Source organism: Mobula hypostoma, chromosome 7 (assembly GCF_963921235.1).
Source record: "Mobula hypostoma chromosome 7, sMobHyp1.1, whole genome shotgun sequence".
In the NCBI taxonomy this organism is placed as follows: domain Eukaryota; kingdom Metazoa; phylum Chordata; class Chondrichthyes; order Myliobatiformes; family Myliobatidae; genus Mobula; species Mobula hypostoma.
Genome location: NC_086103.1, coordinates 172576497 through 172599388, shown reverse-complemented (window position 1 = coordinate 172599388; position 22892 = coordinate 172576497). Strand labels below are relative to the sequence as shown.

At 41.1% G+C, this 22892-nt stretch overlaps 1 protein-coding gene across 1 annotated transcript in view; it reads right to left on the bottom strand.

Annotated features, from left to right (window-relative positions):
- Positions 1 to 5044: 5044 nt before the first annotated feature.
- Positions 5045 to 22892, bottom strand: part of akap17a (A kinase (PRKA) anchor protein 17A) — a 42168-nt gene continuing 24320 nt past the window's right edge. Inside the window, exons 3-5 of the mRNA XM_063054591.1 lie at positions 20649 to 20797; positions 17819 to 18050; positions 5045 to 9299 (exon numbers count right to left, since the gene is read on the bottom strand). Coding sequence (XP_062910661.1) covers positions 8241 to 9299; positions 17819 to 18050; positions 20649 to 20797 — 1440 coding nt within the window. The 3' untranslated portion in view covers positions 5045 to 8240. The remainder of the gene's footprint in view (positions 9300 to 17818; positions 18051 to 20648; positions 20798 to 22892) is intronic.

The window sequence follows — 22892 nt, the reverse complement described above, 5'->3', positions numbered from 1 at the left end:
AATTAATTTTCCAGTCAATAACCATATAACAATTACAAATAAATTAATAAATAAATCAATAAATTACTTTCACAGTGATGTAGGAATACGCACTCAGCTGAACACAGCCAGTTTTGAGGATTAGGAATAGGTCAGAGGGTTACCGACCTGGAGAGGATTATAAATAATACGTAGCAGCAATCATAAAGGGATTTGAAACCAAGGTTGATGCTTTATTTAAGAAGGAGACAAAGAGTAAATATGATGTCAGAATGAAATGCAGAGTTCTGGATGATCTCAGGATCACAGAGGGAGGACAAGACACATTTAATATAATTATTAGACAAATTAGAGGGGAAATAAGTTTCGTTTTCACTCAGGTGATGGGATCGCAGTATAAAAGTGCGGTGGAGGCAGAATCCTTCAAGTTAAAGAAGCAACTGGACACACACTTCAAAACTTATGACCTGCAGGGATAGAGTTAGTGATTGATTAAAAGTGAGATGGTCTTTTGGATTGGTAGTGACGTGATAATTTGAAAACAACTCCTGTGCCGTCTTGGGGAAGCCAGTCAAGAGTGTGGTGACATAGTGAAGTGTAGGGGTTACAAAGACAGGGATGGGGTTGGGAGGAAGGTGATGGGTCAGTAGTAATTAAGTTGAAACAACAATGCCCATGACTAGAAAAGCCTACAAAAAGTAGTGGATACAGCCCAAGTCCATCACAGGAAAAGCCACTGAGCACATCTACGAGGAGCAATGCCACAGTAGAGCAGCATCCATCATCAAAGATTCTCCCTTCCCGCAACCACCATCCAAGGCTATGCTGTCTTCTTGCTGCTGCCATCGGTAAGGGTACAGGAGCCTTGTGTCCCACACCAGCGAGTTCGGAAAGTTACCACCCTTCAAGCACCAGATTCCCAAACCAGTGTGGATAACTTTACTCACCTCGATACTGAACTAGCTCCACAACCCAGGGACTCGCTTTCAAGGATTATCCAACTCATTTCTTAATATTATTATTTTGTATTTGCAGGTTTAATCTTCTATTGTACATTGATTGCCTGTCTTTGTAGTTTTTCCATTGATTCTAACGTATTTCTTTGTATCTACTGTGAATGTCCACAAGAAAATAAATCTCGAGATAGTATATGGTGACATAAATGCACTTTGATAATACATTTACTTCAAACTTTAATGTGGAAGTTGATGCCAAAGTGACGGTGCAGACATATAGTTCACTTCCTCAATAATTAAAATTAATCATCTCGACTTGCAACCCCTTTTGTCTCCATCATTACCTATGCTGCTGTTTCTTCCAGAGAATTCTACATAGGCTGCCTTTGGTTCAAGAATTCTTACTGGAGTGTGTTTTTTTTTACATACTATTTATTACAAATTACTATAAATCGCACATTCAGAGATGTAACGTAAATATTTTACTCATGTATGTGAAGGGTGTAAGTAATAAAGTCAATTCAATTTTATTTTATAACTAATCTATTTTATCTTATAACCAGTCTATCAATCATTGTTCAAAACTCACACCCTTGCACGAGTCTTTAGTGATTAGTTACTAGTGAACTCCCAAATCAAAATGCACATGGCAAGCAAAGTGGTGATACAAGGAAATTTGAAGCGTTATGCACAAAAGATCAGGTGCAATAGAAAAGTTAACTAGGTAATCAAATACTGTACATACTTAAACTGGGTCATTCTGTTAGAGATACAGTGTGGAAAGAAATGTACTGTATAGGGGCTCATGCTTGTTTTATGTTACTTTAGCTCAAATTAATTCATTAAGTCTGTCATCCAGCACAGAAACGGGCCTTTCAGCCCAAGACATTCATTCCACCAAGATACACTCATAGTACACTACAGAACAGTAATAGGTCTTTTGGCCAATCTAGTCTGTGCCAATCTATATTGCCTAGTCCTATTGACCTGCACCTGGATCATAGCCCTCTATATCACACCCACATGTACCTATCCAAATTTCTCCTAAGCGTTAAAATCAAACCCACATTCATTACTTGCACTGGCAGCTCATTCCACACTCTCACCACCCTCTGAGTGATAAGTTCCCCTTAAACATTTCAGCTTTCACTCTTAACCTATGACCTCTAGTTCTAGTCTCACCCAACCTCAGTGGGGGTGGGGGTGGGGGGGGGGGGGGGGAGCCTGATCGCATAGACCTTATCTATACCCTTCATAATTTTGTATACCTCTATCAAATCTCCCCTCATTCTCCTGTCTTATGGTCTTAAAAGTTGTTTATATAACTGCCTCAAGCACTTTCTCTGACAACTCATTCCCTTTGTTGAATCAGTATCTACAGCTCTCCCCCACACCCACCTTCACCTACTGAATTATAGCATTGACATCCCCAAAGAAAGATTCTAAATTTTGCAACTCCATTTTCATTTAACAGCTTATTTTGTGATTTGATTATTCCATGTGTGAAAAATTTACAGACAACAGTTAAATTTAACTTTGTATGAGGTTGAGTTTGTCCTCTTTTGCCTCACTCCTGCAATTTAATTTTAAATAGTAGATCAGATTTTTCTATTCCCTTAGATACCACGTCTGCCTTCAGCACAGCAGTAGGCTGGAATAGGAGAAATATCCATTGGGAAGGATCTCATTCTTCACACAATAAATTGGAAATTATTTAATTACAGTGTCTTGGGAAAAAGTATTCAGCTCCTACAACTACTTAATGTCTATTTGTCTAAATTTAAAATATATTGAAGTAAGATTTTTGAGCTAATATGTAAAACATTGTGCATCATATCAAATCAAAACATTCCAAAACATGTCAACAATTTATTAAAAATTTCCAACCAAAATTTTGCTTCTGAGAAAGTATTCATCCCCTTTGTAATTACTTTACTAATTTTCCTCAGATACAATACTGTATATTACCTTACCAACTTGCTCAATTTGTTGATGTAGAAAATTGGAGGAGGACTCATTTCAATTAATTTAAAAGAATAAATAACCTCCCTCTCGGTAAGGTCCAACATTATAGTAAATTTTCAACAGACCAAATCAAAATGAAGACAAAAGAGAATTCAAGACAAGCCAGAGAAATGGTAATAGAGAAGCTCAAATCTGGGGAAGGGTACAGGACTATCTCAAAGCCACTGAACATTATCTTGGAGCTCAGTGCAATCCATTGTGAAAAAGCAGATAAAATATGAAATCTCAGCCACACTGCCTAGGTCAGGCCACCCCTCTAAACTTAGTCGCCAAAGAATGGCACTTTTATGAGAGGCTACTATGACACTCTCCCAGTGAGCTGACAATGTCAATGGCTGCAACTGGACCCACAATCTCCATGGCCTTGCACAAAAAAACGTATTTATGGAAGAGGAGCAAGACCTGGTTTAAAAAAAAACACAAACAGCATATCTTTGCCCATCTGGACATTGCAAAGTGTCACCTAGAAGATATTGTAAAGATGTGGAAGGTTTTGTGATTGGATGTAACTAAAGTGGAACTTATTGACCTCAACATCATGTGGTACCTGTGGTGTAAATCTAATACTGTGCACCAGCCAGGTAACATCATCCCTACTATAAAGGTATGGTGGAGGTAGCAACATGCTACAGGGCTGCTTTTCAGCAGCAGGAACTGGAAATCTGGTCAAGATTGATGAGAAGATGAAAGCTGCTAAATGCAGAGAGATCCTGGATAAAAAGCTGCCAGCTTTTGCCAGAAGGCTTAAACTGATGAGGGAAGTCAAGTCTTTCAGCAGGACAATAACCAAAAGCACATTGCCAGAGCAACCAAGGCTGATGTCCTTGAGTGGCCCAGTCAGTTATGACCTTGACCTCAAGATTGTTATGTACTGCCGCTCCCCAAAAAACCTGTCACAGTTTGAGCAATTTTGTAGGGAGGAATTGGCAAATCTTGCTTCATCATGTTGTGCAAAGCTAATGCAGACTTATCCAAAAAAGACTGCTGGCTGTAATAGTTGAACCACCTCCCACAGCTAAGTACTCAGCAAAGGGGGGGGGGGGTGAATACTTTTGAACTGCTGACATTTCAGTTTTTCAGGCTTTACTTTTCCTTGTTTTTTGGACTCTACTGTGAAAAAAGGAGCATGTGGTACACAATTAAAAATTCACAGTTAAGTTGATCAAAATCCTTGGTTGTAATACTCATTTGTGTGAACAAAGGGTTGTGGGGTGGAGGGGGGGCTGAATACTATGTTAGGGAATAAAAATGTTTCCATTATACATGATTTTATTAATACTCCTCTAATTTAAGATTCAGTGATTCGATTATGCTATTCGTATCTGTATAGATATACATGTTATTTACAACTTTACAATTGATACCACAGTTTCCTATCTACCTATTTCCCTATCCATTACAAAACCTCTTTACAGTTTTGTGCTCTCACACACCTACCCATTCTACTCTTCTCATAACACTTTTCCATAGATGCTGCTTGACTTGTAAGCACTTCTGGTGTATATTGTCCTCAAGTCTATCAGAAAAGACTTACTTCACAAATTGTATTTAAGTTAGCACATTGGTAAATGTGAGACATTCAGATATTAAGTCGGGATTAAGACAGGTGACCAAGCACTTTGTCAAAAGTGTGTCTTAAACAGGCGTAGGCAGGTGGGGGTGTTTAAAGAAATCCAAGATCTAGAGTCCTACACACCTGAAGGCAAGGTCAGCAATTGGGGGGGGGGGGAGGGGGCAGCAAATGTAACACACTCAGAATGGAGAGGTACAGAAAGAATTTCATCTCAATTTTAGTCTTTAAAATCAGCTAATCCCTTGATATATTTAAAATAGAAAAATATGTATTTCAGATTTGATGCATTTGAACCTTTCAATTGGCACGATTCATAGAAGAAAAATTCAAGATAAATGTTAGTAAATTTGTTGTAACAATTGGATCACCACTTCCTTCTATATTCCCGTAAATCCATTTCTTTGCTCCCATTGGCAGGTTTCTATTCTAACATTTTTACCCAGAAACTTAAACCCGTCTTTACTGTACAGAGATTTGGAGGACAAAATTGCACAGGAGAAATGCAGGCCATACACAAAACATTTAATATATTATTAACAGATAATATACAGCTTCAATTTCAGTTATATATAGATCTTAATCAGTTCATGGTGTGAACATTTAATATTGTGTAAAGCTTTGATAAAGTTACATCTTAATTTTAATTTAAAAAAGACAAATGAGAAAGGTATTTCAAAAAACTTTTTACTAAACGATGCAAATGATTGACAGTTGATTGGATAAAATAAATAGGGAAAAATTTTTTTTAGAAATTTGGTGGGAATAAAAGCAAACGTTGAAGATTTAGCAAATGATAGGAAAGAGACAAATGGAAACAGAAACAGCATTTATTACACAACTCTGAGGAATTTTATACAGAACAGGAAATGCACACCACTGAAAACAAAATGATGCATTACAGCATTTGACAAGCTCAACATTCAAGATAAAAACAAAGGTTTGGGCTTTTTCTTTTTAAAATAAAAGTCTCGGAGCACAATGCTCTTCATTCTGCTATCAAATTACTAACTTTCAGTTTTAAAGTGTAATCTTAGATACAATCATAGGTAAAGTTTTCACTGTGTTATTGTTGTTCAGGAACCAAACAAAACATCTTTTGGACACCCTATCTTTTTATCTTTATTTCTACCCAGAGAACTATTTATAGCTTCTTAAGCTCTAGTCCTAATATTGATCTTTCTGCGTTTAATACCATTGACAATTTGATAGAGCAAAATTAGGAATTTCTAAGTTTTTTTTATTGTTTCAGGACACACCAATGGCAAGTGTGATTCAGAACGAGTTTTGACCTATGTTTTGCTGCAGTTTTCAATCTTTGTTTTCCACTCACTACAGCAAAATAAAAGAGAAACAGTAGAACAATCAAAGCAAACACACTCGTGTCATTAAGGAAATCTTCCAACAAGACCAATGCAATTGCTGATAGGAGAGGAGATGGCGGGGAAACAAGATGTACTTTTCCCACCCAAGTTGTCCCTCCTGCCCACCCTAGTGTTCACGGTTACAAACCTCAATGGAGAAAGAGAAGATGCTGCAGAAAGTCACTTTCAGGGTATGGCCCTTGCTATCATGGATTGAGATACAATAGGAAGATGCAAGTGAGAAAACTGATGACATTCCAGCTTCCATTCAATTCTTCTTACAGTTCCAAAAGCTCAGAGGTAAGCAGTATTTGTTATTGACTGGAAGATGCCCATGTCAATAGCACTAGAGTTCCACTAACCAGTCTTACAACACAACACCTACCTGCAGTTACACATCATATATGTTGTCTATCCAACTGGAAATATTATGGAGCAAAGGATGATCTGCTCTCAGCAGCTGAGGTATTGAGAATTGTTCAGTCTATTTTGAATCTAACCGTACCTGGAGTTACACCATGGGATTGTCTCATAGGCAACATTCAAGATTTCCACTCAAAGATAAACCATTGTCACATATTTGCATAGAATGCTAATCTTTGAGGAGGATTGCTTGACAGGTTGGTCCCGTTACTTTAAAACTGGAGTGAATGATATTACAGTATCACCATCAGAATGATAGACAGAAGATTAGACAATCCAATGGGAGGCACATTTGGAATTCAGAAATAATTTCTATTCAACTTCAGAAGGTGGAATATAAAGACGACAAACCTGACTAATGCTAATACAGTTCAGACCAGAACTGGCTGCTCCTAACAGACCAAAGATGGTTTTTTCAATGCAAACTTACTAATCCAAGTGGCATTTGCCTTCATGGCTTAGATTTGTCACACATAGCAATTTTACCACACTATAGTACTATGCTAAAGTTTTAGCCACATGTATATAGCTCGGGTGCCTAAGACTTGTCACAGCACTATACATTGGTTAAAATAGGAAGGTGGTTGGGAAACAAATAAGAGTACTTAGCTTTGTATTAGCTCTGTAGTATTAAGTGTTATTTGGTAACTGTAACAACATAATATATAGTACTGTGCAAGTCTTGGGCACCCTGGCTATATACATGTACCTAAGAGTTTTGCACAGTATTGTACGTCTGCCCATGGTTCATGTAAACCTCTGAATCGTTGAGTCCGTTGCCCTCTGGTTCAAATTTCTTTACATTGAAAAGATACAATGGAGATCATATGCCACTTTCTAGACTCCACATGAATCAGATGAACAATGGATTCATGCTGAAGCACTGCCACTCATAAACAGCCCACTTTCCCTTCTCAGCAATTGCTGTACAATGAATCAGATAACGGGTCAGAAACCCGATGGTACAAAATCCTGTTTCACTTGTTCTGTTATGGGTCATTAAAATGGGCTTTGACCCGAAGTGGTTCTTTTTAAGTAGTTGATGAAGATTGCTCTCCCTTGCAGCTTCTCATAATTTTACTTCACAATGTTGTCCCTTACACCAATTGTCAGAGTTGCAACTGTACTGTCCAGATTGTGGCCATACTACGTTTACAATTAGTAACAATGTCCGTTAATGGATGGCAGGAAATAAGATTTAATTGGTAACATTTCTAAAACCTACAATATCCATGAGAAATACTGAGACATCTGACGACAATTTTAGGTGCCTCTTTAAAACAAATATGCCATTAATTTTTCTGGTCACTATTTATATAAATTAGGTGTTTAATTAACAATAAGGAACTGTGTTTTAAGATGTGGAATAATTAGAATACGGCATGTACAGCAGTATACAAGAGATTACAAAACATTCTTATATACAGTACTGATTAAAATTCACCAGAGAATTTATACTCAGAGAATAAATGCCTTATCCAGCTGCTTGCCACAACACAGCCACTATGTACACTCTATGACAGTAATAATTTGCAAACAAAACATGAAAGGTCATCAGATTTACATTACAAGATTGGAACTTCTACCAGGGAAGTTTCGTATTGTAAATACCAAATGATTGAAATGTTAAACAATCTTGTAATCATAGCCAGCTTCTGTGAAGTACAGTGCTATCCCATGTTAGATTACAATTTGCTGAACCTTTGATTGTATGTTTTTTCCAATCTTGGCCCCTCCTACCAAAACAAAGAAGGCTTCTTCAATGCAAACTATCAATCCAAGTGGCACTTGCCTTTATGGTTTAGTTTTATCTCACACAACAATCTTACCACACTACATTTGTAAATTAGTTTGTCCATGGTTCACCTGAACCTCTGAATTGTTGAGTCTGATGCCCTCTGCTGTTATCTGTGGTTGGCCTGACTACCTCCGATGATGGCTGCGTCCCTTAATGGAGTCCCTGTGGCGGCTGCGCTCCCTGCTGGAGTCTCTGCGGTGCCGGCTGCGCTCTCTGCTCGCGCTTTTCCGGTGACGGGCCCGCTCTCTGCTCGAGCTGGGCCGCCAGCGCCTCTGCTCCCCGCCCAGGTTCCTCTCCCGGCTGGCGGCCCACCGGCCGCTGGTCCGCTCCCTGCTCTTATACCGTTTCCGCTCACGGCTGGAGTCACGACGACCGCGGCCCTGCTCCCTGCCATGCCGGCCGCTGTCCTTCCTCGAGCGGGACTGGTGCCGGCTCCATTCGCGATGGCGGCAGCTACTGTCACTGCTCGAGTCCCTCCAGTTCCTGCTATGCTCACTGCTACTGCTGCTGCTCTTGCGGGAGTTGCCTCCTTTGTTAGGGTCCTTTTGCAACTGGCGGGTTTCAGCACTGATAGGGTCGCTTTGCAGCTCTCTCTCTTTGTGGCTGGGGCCATTCTGATATCTACTCTTTTTACCACAGCATTCCTGTGAGGAAAGTCCTTGACTATTAGCCACTGTGGTAGCACACTGCTCATTCTGCGCACACTTGTCACCACTTCGACGTTCGGCAGAATTCGTATTCCTTTGAGGTTGGGCCTGATCCAAATTATTGACATACCTTTCAGCCGCATCAGTGTGCCCATTTACATCCACATCAAGCGGCACACTCTTGCCATGCACAACTGCATCATGGCTTACAGTCCGACTGGTACCAGCCTGAGCAGGTGTAGCAATAGCAGTTGCCAACACAGGGGATACGCTAACTATAGACTTCTTGTGAGCTACTTGGCCTGCCTGGCTGGGCTTTGACACCTCCTCCTTCTGCTGATTTTCACTCTCCTTCCGCTTGAGGTTTTCCAGTAGTTTTTCTCTCAGCTCCTTCTCCTTCTGCTGAAGCTCCACGACGCGTTCTTTCTCCTCCTCGACCCGCCTGAGCTCAGCCTCTTGCTGCCGCCGCTTTTCTTCCATTCGCTGGAGGCGGGCAGCTTCCACTTGACGTGCCTCCAGTTCCTGCTGTTTACCAACCTGTAGGCGACAGTCAGAATCAACGAGAGATAAACTAGTCTATTTGAAAATGAAAAGACATCGACAGGGTATGAACTTTGTGGATGTTGGAAATCCCAAATAAAAACTCTAGGTTTACTTAAGATGTTGTTGACCTAGAAACACTTATAAACAAGAGATTCTGCAGAGCAACACACACAAAATCCAGGAGGAGCTCAGCAAGTCAGGCAACATCTATGGAAAGGAATAAATGGACTGATTTGAGCTGGGACCCTTCAACAGGGCTGGTGAGGAAGAAGGAAGAAACCAGGTGGTGGTTTTGGGGGGGGGGGTGGGAAGAGAGAAGAGTGAAAGAGTGCAAGCTGACACATAATACACAAATCCAAGTGATGGTAAAGGTAAGTAGGTAGGGGAGGGCAAAAAAAGGTGAGAGGGGATAGGTTGAAAAGGTAAAGGACTGAAGAAGAAATCTGACGAGGAGAGTGGACTATGGAAGAAAGGAGAAAGGGGCACCACAGGGAGGGGAGCTAGAATGGGGAATAGAAAAAGAAGGGAAGGGAAGGGCAGAAGAAATTACTAATTTAGGATGAAAATCGATTTCTGTCAGGTGAGGCTACCCAGATAGAATGAGGTGTTGCTCCTCCAAACTGAGAGTGGCCTCATCCTGGACCAACATGTTGGAATGGGAAAGTGAAGTAGAATTAAGACATAGGAGCAGAATTAGGCTATTTGGACTGTTGAATCTGCTTGGCCATTTCATTATGGCTGATTTATTATCCCTCACATTCTCCTCATAATCTTAAGATCTTAATGGGTGGCCACCAGGAAAGTCTGTCTTTGTAGCGAATTACACTGTTACACTTTATGATTGATTTCACTCTATCAGTTCTTGTGACAGGTGAACTAAACCATTACCTAAGAACTTTAAGTGCTGGTAACGTTGAGCAATTGGAAGGTATCTGTGTAGACTGAAGCAAAGTTAAGTGTGGCAGGTCAATGACTGATGATTTGAACTGATGATAATACGAGTCATGGTGTTGTTATCAGCAGCGATGGAGAGTTGCAGCCAAATTTGAAGCAATTAATCAGGCTTAAAATATGAGGAGCATTTGATGGCTCAGCCCCGTAGTCGCTGGAGTTTAGAAGAATGAACGGATATCTCATTGAAACCTACTGAATACTTTAAGACGTACATAGAGTGGACATGGAGAGGGAGTTTCCTGTCGTAAGGGAGTCCAGGATCAGAGGGTACAGACTCAAAATACAAGAACGTCCCCTTAGAATAGAAATGATGAGGAATTTCTTTAGCCAAAGGTTGCTGAATTTGCAGAATTCATTGCCACAATGGCTATGGAGGCCAACTCATCTGGTATATTTAAAGCAGAAGTTGACAGGTTCTTGGTTCTTGGCATCAAAAGTTACAGGGTATAGGGTTGAATGGGATAATAAATCAACCATGATGGAATGGTGGAGCAGACTTTATGGGATGAATGACTTAATTCTGTTCCCATGTCTTACGCTCTCATTTTTCTCTGTGCATATGCTGCCTGACTTGCTGAGTACAGGCAACCCCATGCATTATGGCTGTTCAGGTAATAGAGAATTTGCAGAATTGACAAATCACCACTCAAAATTTGGAGATACAGAATAAAGTTTACTCACAGAGAAAGTGAGCAAAATTTATTTCTCTTTCAGCCCATAGTTCATGGCGCATTTGCAATTACATTGTGGAAAATTATGATACAGACCATTTCACAGAAAGGTCACCATATCCCCTCAACTCCCCGCACCTTTTAACTTGGCAGTGATGAAGATTATTTATTTATTTAGTAGGCCCTTCAAGATACACCACCTCAGCAACCCCTGACAAACTCAACTAACCTTAACCTAATCAGGGGACAATTTACAAAGACTAAATAACCTACCCAATGTATCTTTGGACTGTGGGAGGAAACCAGAGCACTCAGAGAAAAGCCCATGCATTCCACAGGGAGGACATACCGATACTCCTTATAGAACCGTGCCGGAACTGAACTCTGAAATGCCCTGAGCTGTAATAGTGTCACGCGAACCACTACGCTACTGTGGCTCCCTCAGTATTTTCTGCCCAGCACTTTTATTTCTGATTTTCAATACCTGTAACTATTTTTGCTTTCCAAACAACATGAATTAGCAATTTTGCAACCCATAATTGAAAGATTAAAATCCTCATTCAAGTTTTAAAAGTATGACTATTTTTCTGTTCATCATTTCCTAGATGGCCAGTAAATGGATGTGCTGAACATCAAGCTCAGGAGTACACAATTTTTATTATAGGGAGGACCAGAATAATAATCCAAATCTCTTCAGAGAGTCACTCATCAGGTGTAAAACATTGGTGATGAGGAGGTGTACATGCATGAGAGAGTGCATGCATGGCTAGTTGAGTGGTGTTGCAACCACAATCTCACACTCAACAACAGCATGACCAAAGAACTGATTATAGACAAGAGAAAATCTGCAGGTGCTGGAAATCTGAGCGACACACTCACACACACAATCTGCTGGAGGGACTCAGCAGGCCAGGCAGCATCTATAGAAAAAAGTATAGTCGACGTTTTGGGCCGAAGCCCTTCGGCAGGACTGAAGAAAAAAAGCTGAGTAGATTTGAAAGGTGGGGGGAGGAGAAAGAGAAATGCCAGGTGATAGGTGAAGCTTGGAGGGGGAGAGATGAAACAAGGAGCTAGGAAGTTGATTGGTGAAAGAGACAGAAGGCCATGGAAGAAAGAAGAAAAGGGGGGTAGGGGAAACAATAGAGGGATGCAATGGGCAGGCAAGAAGATAACATGAGAGGGACAAGGGAATGGGAAATGGTGAAGAGGGGGTGGAGGCATTACAGGAAGCTTGAGAAATTGATGTATTTTTTTAAATTTAATTTTAAGCCCAATCCTTATTTGGTATTGTTGAGGAAACAGCTATAATCTTGGAGCCTTCTCATTTGCGGGTACTGGCTTTTATTTCTCTTATGGCTAGGAGGGCGATCTTGTTTAAATGGAAGGAGGTTGCCCCCCCAACACATGCTCAATGGTTATGCGATGTTATGTCATGTTTAAATTTAGAGAAGATTCACTATTCGATTTCTAATTCTAATCAAGATTTTCAAATGTCATGGTGACCCTTTCTGAACTATTTTGAAAACCTTTGAATTGTTATTGTCATTAAAATATAGATCTGGGCTATTATTATAAAACACTCTATGGTAAAGTTCTCTTTTTTGTTTTTTTTTTACCAACTAGCTTTGTCTTGGTAGTGGGTGTAGATTCTTTAAATAATATAATTAACCATATTATTATATTTCATAATTCAATTTATTTTATTTGACTGATCATGAATATGGGATACCATGATTGTATCAGTATGATTTATATATAGTGCATTATTTGCTATCTTATTTTGGTTGATAGCAAGTATCCTTATGAATTCTGTATGTATATGAAATTCAATAAATTTAATAAAAATAAAATATTGGAAAAAAAAAGAAAGGGAAATTGATATTCATGCCATGAAGTTGGAGGTTAGCCAAACGGAATACAAAGTGTTGTTCCTCCAACCTAAGTGTGGCCTTATCCGAACAGTGGAGAAGGTCATGGATGGACATATCGGAATGGGAACGGGAAGTGGAATTAAAATGGGTGGCCACTGGGAGATCCCGCTTGTTCTGGTGGATGGAGCATAGCTGCTTGGCGAAGCGGTCTCCCAAGCTACGTCGGGTCTCAACAATATACAAGAGGCTTCAAAAGAACACAATATATGACCCCAACAGACTCACAGGTGAAGTGTCGCCTCACCTGGAATTACTGCATGGGGCCCTGAATGACAGTGAGGGCGGTGATGTAGGGGCAGGTGAAGCACTTGTTCTGCTTGCAAGGATAAGTGCCAGGATGGAGATCAGTAGGGAGGGAAGAATGGACAAAGGAGTCACTTAGGGAGCGATCCCTGTGGAAAGCGGGGGGCGGCGGGGAGGGGAGAAGGAAAGATGCATGTGGTGGTGGAATCCAGTTGGAGGTGGCAGTGGTTTCGGAGAATCATGTGCTGAATACAGAGGCTGGTAGGGTGGTTGGTGAGAACAAGCGGAACCCTATCCCTGGTAGTATGGTGGGAGGATGGGGTAAGAGCAGACGTGTGTGAAATGGAAGAGATGCGGTTGAGAACAGCATTGATGGTGGAGCAAGGGAAGCCCTTTTCTTTGAAAAAGGAGGACATCTTGTTCGTTCTTGAATGAAAAGCCTCATACTGAGAGCAGATGCGGCAGAGACAGAGAAATTGAGAGAAGGGGATGGCATTTTTACATGTAACAGGGTGGGACGAGGTGTAGTCCAGGTAGCTGTGAGAGTCCGTTGGTTATAGACTGATTATAGATTTCAAGAAGGGCAAGTCAGGAGAATAAACACCAGTCCTCATTGAGAAGTCAATGATGGACAGAGTGAGCAGCTTCAAGTTCCTGGGTGCCAACATCTCAGAGGATCCATTATGGTCTCAACACTGTATATTGATACAATCATGAAGAAGTCACATCAAATGCTCTACTTCATTAGGAATTTGACAAGATTTGATATGCCCAAGACTTTACCAAATTTTTGCAGACGTAATGTGGAGGGCATTTTCATTGGTTGCATCACTGCCTGGAATGGAGGTTCCAATGCACACGAGGCTGCAGAAGGTTGAGACTCAGCTAGCTCCTTCACAGGCTCAACCACCGATACCAACAAAGACATTTTCATGAGACGATGCCTAAAGGCGGCAGCATCTATATTATCATCATATAATATAGGTCATTAGAAGGTCAGCTTGGATCAAGAAGGTCATTAGGAAGGAAAAGATGAATTATGAAAGGAAGCTGTCGACTAATATCAAAGAAGATACTAAAAGCTTTTTTAAGCATATAAAGGGTAAATGAGAATTGAGGGTAGATATAGGACCAATACAAAATGGTGCTGAAGATATGGTAATGAGAAATGACGTCTGCAGTATACCAAACATTCAAGAGTGTCAGGGAAGTGAAGTTTGTGCAGTGAAAATTATGACTGAAAAGGTGCTCAGGAAGCTTCAATGGTCTGAGGGTGGCTAAATCCCCTGGACCTGATGAAATGCACCCTTGGGTTCTGAAGAAAGTAGCTGGAGACTGTGGAGGTATTAACCATGATCTTTCAAGATACAATAGATTCTGGCACTGTACCAGATAACTGGAAAATTGCAAATGTTACTTCTCTAGTTAATAAGGGTGGGAGGCAGCAGAAAGGAAGCTATAGACCTGTTAGCCTGACATCAGTGGTTGGGAAGTTGGAATCGATTGTTAGGGTTGAGATTACGGAGTACTTGGAGGCACATGACAAGACAGGCCAAAGCCAGCATGGTGTCCTGACAGGAAGATCCTGCCCAACAAACCTACTGCAATCCTTTGAGGAAATTACAAGCAGGGTGGACAAAGGAGATGCAGTAAACATGGTGCACTTACATTTTCAAACGGCCTTTGACAAGGTGCCGCACATGAGGCTGCTTAGCAAGATAAGAGCCCATGAAATTACAGGGAAGTTACTAGCATGGGTGGAGCATTGGCTGGTCGGCAGAAAACAGAGTAGGAATAAAGGTATCCTATTCAGGCTGGCTGCCAGTTACCAGTGCAGTTTCACAAGGGTCAGTGTTGGGACCGCTACTTTTTACAATGTATGTCAATAATTTGGACTACGGTATTAATGAATTTGTGGCTAAATTTGCCGATGATACAAAGATAGGTGGAGGAGTGAGTAGTGTTGAGGAAACAGAGAGCCTGCAGAGAGACTGAGGTAGTTTAGGGGAATGGGCAAAGAAGTGGCAAATGAAATTCAATGTTGGGAAGTGTATGGTCATGCACTTTGGTGGAAAAAATAAACAGGCAGACTATTATTTAGATGGGGAGAGAATTCAAAATGCAGAGATGCAAAGGGACTTGGGGGTCCTTGTGCAAGATACCCTTCAGTTTAACCTCCAGGCTGAGTCTGTTGTGAAGGCGAATGCAATGTTGGCATTCATTTCAAGAGGTATAGAATATAAGAGCAGGGATGTGATGTTGAGGCTCTATGGGGCAGTCGGGAGACCACACTTGGAGTACTGTGTGCAGTTTTGGGGTCCTTATTTTAGAAAAAGGATATACTGACATTGGAGAGGATTCAGAGAAGATTCACAAGAATGATTCCAGGAATGAAAAGGTTACCGCATGAGGAATGTCTGGCAGCTCTTGGGCCGTATCCCCTGGAGTTCAGGAGAATGAAGGGGGATCTCATAGAAACATTCTGAATGTTAAAAGGCCTGAATAGATTAGACAAGGCAAAGTTATTTCCCATGGTAGGGGATTCTAGGACAAGAGGGCACGACTTCAGGACTGAAGGACATTCTTTTAGAACTGAGATGTGGAGAAATTACTTTAGTCAGAGGGTGGTAAATCTGTGGAATTTGTTGCCACGAGCAGCTGTGGAGGCCAAGTCATTGGGTGCATTTAAGGCAGAGATAGATAGGTTCTTGATTAGCCAGAACATCAAAGGGCATGGGGTGAAGGCAGGGGAGGGGGATAACTGGAATAATTGGATCAGCCCATGATTGAATGGAACAGCAGATTCAATGGGCTGAATAGCCTACTTCCACTCAAATATCTTATAGTCTTATCATCATCTGGGACATGCACTCTTCTCAATACCACTATCAGAGGAGGTAACCTGTTAAGATGGCAGTGGCTTCTATGGGGTCAAACAAAGCTGTTATTGTCTTTTTCAAACATATTCTTTGCTCTCGCATGACCCAAATGGACATTAAGAACATAAAGTACCGCAGGTCTACCCCATCAGCGAGCTGCTCGTTGATGGAGAAAGTGAAGGAGCTGCTTGTACTGCTTCCTGCATCAGAAGGCACATCGGAGCAAAGGTGCAGAGCGTGATTGCCTTAGTCACTTTTCTTGTGATCACAAGACCCTGTTGGACATTGTTAATCTGAAACACTGCAAGTCCAATTTACCAATTCAATGGCAGACAGCAGGAGAGCTGCATGGCTTCGGTCGTAAGGGGGACAAGGACTCAGTGCAGGGTCACCTATTTACAATTCCCCAGGGTAGAGGCGTCAGTTTCTGCACTCCACCGGAGGCTGTGGTGCCACGTCCAAGCTGAAGTCGCTCGGCAAAAGACAAGCTGTATTATGTTCAACTACGGATTGCGGTAACATTTATGGACTCAGGGGGTCTTGGAGTATATTTTTTTTTGTGTGACTGTATTTTACTGATATCTTATATGTGCATTGTGCTGTGTGTGAATGTTGGTACTGTGTTTTGCTCCTTAACCCCGGGATAAAACTGTTTCGTTTAGCTGCATAAATGGGTATTCATGTAGGGTTGAATGACAATTAAAATTAAACCTGAACGAGGTACAGGAGCTGAAGAACCACACTCAATGTTTTAATAACAATTTCTTCTTCTCTGCCATCGGATACCTAAACAATCCACGGACACTCCTTTATCTGCCTTTTGCACTATTCATGTATTTTTGTATTTACAATAATTTCTTTGTCTTGCATTGCACTGCAAGACAACAGATTTCACAACATACGTTAGTGAAAATAAAGCTGATTCTGATCCTTGCAGTTAGCATCCAATGATGCATCCAATTTGGCTGTGATCTGCTGTCTCTGCAGTGATGCAAAATCAAGCAGTACTCAAGTACCATGTTTCTAAATGCTTTTCAATATCATTTCACTGACATTGTCATTTCAATAATAAAAAAAATCTATGAGTATCTTCAATTCCTATGTATATGGGCAGCTCATTGCCTTGACAACACCACTCTGAGAAGTATACAAAGAAGCTTTAAAATCCGATCAGCACTACAGCAGGTAATTTGGTCTGTTGTAGTAATAAACACTCCAATTTATAAAGCTTTCTTCTGTAAGACAGATGGCTAAATTCAGTCTTGTCTTTGTCAGGCAAGGATATTAAGGGATATGTAATCAAGGTATGTGGATGGGATTAAGACTCAGATTTGCCATGCACTTAAAATAAAAACCTTGCACACATATTCAGACGTTCCATAGGTCTTTCCAGCCAATGTCATTTTGAGTAGCAATGTTAGAAACAGAATTGGCTTTATTATCAATGACACATGCATGAAATTTGTTGTACTGCAGCTGCAGGCAGTGCAATACATAAAAATACAATAAATTATAAGAAATATATATAAAAGATTAAATAAGTAGTGCAAAGATCATGAGGTACTGTTCATTGTTCATTCAAAAACCTGATGATGGAGGGGAAGAAGCTGTTCCTAAAACATTGAATATGTGTCTTCAAGCTCCTGAAACCCCATCTCTGATGGCAGGTTAGTTATATCCATTATAGATTTTATATTCAAAACAATAATTTGAGGTATTTCTATGGGTGGCAGGACAATCTCAAGATCTTAATGTCTTACCAGAGTGTAACAGGATTAAGCAGCAGCTGATGACGTTAAATCCGAACAATGCAGCTATAATTTTCAGACACTCACCTTGGCTCTGCTGAGAAGCTCTACAATAAGGCGGATAGACTGCAGGTTCCTCTGTGCCAACAGGAGTTTTCTTTCCTCCAGAGCTATTTTCTCCTGCAGCTTCTTCTGCTCCTCCCGCTGCAGCTTACGCACATTCCGCCGCTCCTCCCGCTCCTTCTGCTTTTGCTCCCTCTTTCTGACCTTTTCCTCTCTCTTCTTTTCTCTCTCCTGCTCTTCAAACTCTCTCTGTTTCCTGGAAGAAACAGAAGCACATTAAGTAAAGCCATTAGCACTCCACTCTGCAGGCACTGTAAAATTCCAAAAGGTATGACATAGGGCAGGCTGACTTAACTTGGGGTCTGAGTAGAAGGAAAAACACTTACAGTCTTGAACAAAAACTAGCAATAGAAATCTCCATCAATATAAATTTCCTTTCATTATTACCTCAGGTTATAGCTATCATTCGAATCAGCAAATGAACAGTACACACCATAGTCAATTCTATATGTGTTTCAATAATATTGCAGTATCCCTATTAGCCTGATAAGATCAATGAAAATGAAGCTTACCGAAACAGCTCAATGAGAGTAAAACTTATAAGCCCATTTTAAATAGGATCAGGCCTGCACAAAACAGCAAACGTACCACATTAGCATGGCAGTAGTTTCCGGACCAGTGTATTCTGACTTAACTGTGAATGAATGAGACCATAAGATATAGGAGCAGAATTCCGCCATTCAGACCATCAAGTCTGCTCTGCTATCCCATCATGGCTGATTTATTATCCCTCTCAACCCCATTCTCCTGTCTTCTCCCCGTAACCTTTGATGCCCTTACTAATCAGGACCCTATCAACCTTCATCTATTGCCCTCACAATGCATATTCTAGAGGCTAGGATACTCCACCTAATGACTTAGCCTCCACAGATGCATGCAGCAATGAATTCCAAAGATTCACCACTCTCTGGCTAAAGAAATTTCTCATTTCTGTTCTCAAAGGGATGTCCTTCTATTCTGAGGTTGTGCCCTCTGTCAGAAACATCCTCTCCACGCCCACTCTATCTGGGCCTTTCAATATTCGATAAGTTTCAATGAGATACTCCCTCCCCACCCTTGTTCTTCTGAACTCCAGTGAGTACAGGCCCAGAGAAACCTTGACTAGATTGCTAGGAAGCAGACCAGTTGGACAGACCAGTACTAAGGCCCTCAACAGTTGATATAAAGACTCCACAATATTATGTTTTATATGTTTTATCCCCACAATCAATGGACTTCAAGGCACAAAATCTGGTCAACATGCACAAAATTCTGGAGGAACTCAGTCAGTCAGGCAGTATCTATAGAGAGGATAAAGACAAGATATTGTGCAGATACTAGAAATTCAGAGTAACGTGTACAAAATGCTGGAGGCACTCAGCAGGTCAGACTGCACCCATCCTTTCTATAGATGCTGCCTGACCTGCCAACTTCCTCCAGCATTTTGTAGTATCTACAGAGAGGAGCAAACAGTTGACATTTTGGGCCAAGACCCTTATATTCTGAGCTGGCAGTGCACAAAGTGCCTGCTGCTTTTCCTATCTTAAAATAGCAAACACCCTTCAAAACTATGATGTGATGCACTCTAGGGCATCTTGAGATGGTGAAAGGTGCTACATCAATTCAAGTTTACCTTTCAATGATACTGCATCCCTTCTTCTCTGTAGTGGACATCATGAGGCTGAAAGAAGCTATCAAAGCAAGCAATTTCACATGACAAAGATATCGCAGTTCAGAGTCACATAAAAAATGTTTATAAACATTTTTTTTGCTTCCTTACTTTCTACACACAGTGGTCACTTTATTAGGCACACCTGTTCTTTAATGCAAACCACCCAATCAAATGGCAGCAACTTGACGCATAAAGTATGCGGACATGGTCAAGAGGTCAGACTAAACATTAGAATAGGAAAGAAATGTGACCTAAATGACTTTGACTATGGAATGTTTGTTGGTGCCAGAAAGGGTGGTTTGACTATCTCAGAAACTGCTGATCTCCTGGGATTTCCAGCACAAGTCTCTAGAACTTACAGAGAATGGTGTGAAAAACAAAAAGCATCCAGTGAGCAGCAGTTCTGTGGGAAAAAAATGTCTTGTTAATGAGAGAAGTCGGATGAGAATGGCCAGACTAGTTCAAGCTGGCAGGGAGGTGAGAGTAACTCAAATAACCACAAATTACAACAGTGGTGTGCAGAAGAGCATCTCTGAATGCACATGTCAAACCTTGAGGTGGATGGGCTACAGCAGCAGAAGATCACAAGCATACACTCAGTGGCCACTTTATTAGGTACCTCCTATATGTTTAATGTGCCTCAATCCCCCATGATAAAATGAGGACGTGCTTTTCAAAGTTAATTTTTAAGACAAGGAGAAATTGGTTCCCTTATCCAAGCATTCCAAGCTGATTCCACCTTCTGTCAAGACTGATCAAATGAGAGATGTGATGCTGAACTTATGGTATCAATTACTTTCAACCCGAGTTAAAAAGAACAGATGGTTGGACATGGGAAAGTCCAGCAGCTGACATCTCAGCTCAGTCATTTGTCAAAAGCAATCTCAGCAGGTGTGGTACCCTGTGCCAAATTAATTCTACCTTTAGGTATTTTCCAAATATTATTGATGAAGCAACAAAAATAAATTAAATAATGTGTCACCTATACGGCTGATGTCCTTCAAAATAAAAGCAACACCTCTCCCCTGCTTATTGGAGAACTGCACCCTCTCCTTGACTCAGCATTAGTGATGTTTGTACTGCATGTCTGCTGTGAAATACTGCTGTTCATATGTTGATTTCATCTCAGTTAAGCCAATGTACCTTTCTTCATCTTTTCGCCGCTCTTCCTCCTCTTTCTCACGCCGCTTCTGCTCTTCCCGCTGTAGCTCCAGCTCCTGCAGCTTCTGTCGCTCCATCTGTCTCCTCCTGATTGACGAGTCACTTAGGTGCTTTGTGGTGTCAAATGTCACCTAGAATACAAGAATGCCTCTGAAAACATTTTTGGACCCCATTTTTCTTCTCAAATCATCAAGTATTAACCCTGAAGGGAAACTTCTACTTTATTCTGACAGGCTTCCATTATCTTCATCAAGCACATTCCGTGTTTGTGGCCCAGTGCTATGAGGAGAATAATGCAAAGTACTGACCTAATGCACCAAAGGGCATCCTTCACCGTCATCAAGACCTTAAGGATCAATATTAGGCACCAACTCCCTGGATCACCATTTATTAAAGCCTGATGCCCATTTCACATGTGAATCCCAAATGAAAGAGCGATTAATGCCCCAAAATTTCAGGAAAAGCCACGGGTACCCCAAGATGCAATGGTAGATAGCAGGCAGAGCAAAGGCACCTTGGTTTGACGCAAGATTTTGCTTTAGACCTTCCTTTCCAGAACTGGTGAAGGGTCTCTGCTTGAAACGTCACTCTTTATTCATCTCCATAGATGTTGCCTGGTTGGTGAGCTCCTCCAGCATTTTGTGTGAGTTGCTTTAGACCAGGGGTCCTCACCTTTTTTTAAAATGCCAGATTGGGAATTCCTGCTTTAGACAGAGCCAACTTTCTATTTCTTCAGTTGCTAAAGTATAGAGGCACTGAGTTGTAACTTCAGCTGAGAAGAAAACAGCTAGCCCAACTCATGTAACCTTTTTGAAATATTAGCAATTTGCCATAAGAACTTAAAATGTTAGGAATGCTCAGCAGGTCAGGCAGCATCTGTGGAAACAGAGTTAATGTTCCAGGATGAAGACTCTGTGTCAGAACTGGGAAAGGGAGAAATAAGTTGAATTTGCAAAGAAGGAGGGAGGAAGGATGGACAGGACATAGGGAACATCTCTGAGGGTGATGCCAATGAGCTGCCGATGAGGCTATTCTACTGATGCATTAATGAGGCAGAGAGAGAGAGAGCACAATAGTGTGAGAAAACAATGGAACAGACGAGACAAAAATAGTGAAATGCAGTTCAGAGTTGTAAAAACTATAGCTGTGAATGGAGAGAAAATAAAAGATTATAGAGCATTGTGGGCATGCTATGTTGGCATCAGAATATGTGGCAACACTTGTGGACTGCCCCAAGCACGTGCTTGTGTGTGTTGGTTTTTAATGCAAACAACACATTTCACTCTTTCTTTGAAAATAAACTTGAAATTTCAACAATCTAGCAGAACTGGACTGTCCAGTTCTGATACACCTCAGGGATGTGTGCTTAGCCCACTGCTCTACTCTCCCTATACCCATGGTTGTCTGGCTAGGCATAGCTCAAATACCATTTATAAATTTGCTGATAATACAACCTTTGTCGGTAGAATCTCAGATGGTGACGAGAGGGCTTACGGGACTAGTGGAGTGGTTTCGCAGCAACAACCTGGCACCCAACGTCAGTAAAACAAAAGAGCTGATTGTGGACTTCAGGAAGGGTAAGACGAAGGAACACGTACCAATCCTCAGAGGGATCAGAAGTGGAGAGAGTGAGCAGCTTCAAGTTCCTGGCTGTCAAGATCTCGGAGGACCTAACCTGGTCCCAACATATCGATGCAGTTATAAAGAAGGCCAGAGAGCATCTATACTTTATTAGGAATTTGAAGAGATTTGATAGGTCAACAAATACACTCAAAAACTTCTACAGAGGTACCATGGAGAGCATTCTGACAGGCTGCATCACTGCCTTGTATGGGGGGACTACGGCACAGGACTGAAAGAAGCTGCAGAAAGTTGTAAATTTAGTCGGCTCCATCCCGGGTACTAGCCTACAAAGTACCCAGGACATCTTCAAGGAGGGGTGTCTCAGAAAGGCAGTGTCCATTATTAAGGACCTCCAGCATCCAGGGCATGCCCTTTTCTCACTGTTACCATTAGGTAGGAGGTACAGAAGCCTGAAGGCACACACTCAGCGATTCAGGAACAGCTTCTTCCCCTCTGCCATTCGTTTCCTGAATGGACATTGAACTCTTGAACACTACCTCACTTTTTAAATATATTATTTCTGTTTTTTTGCACAATTTTTAATCTATTCAATATACATATATTGTAATTGATTTACTTACTTATTATTTTTTTTCTTCTATA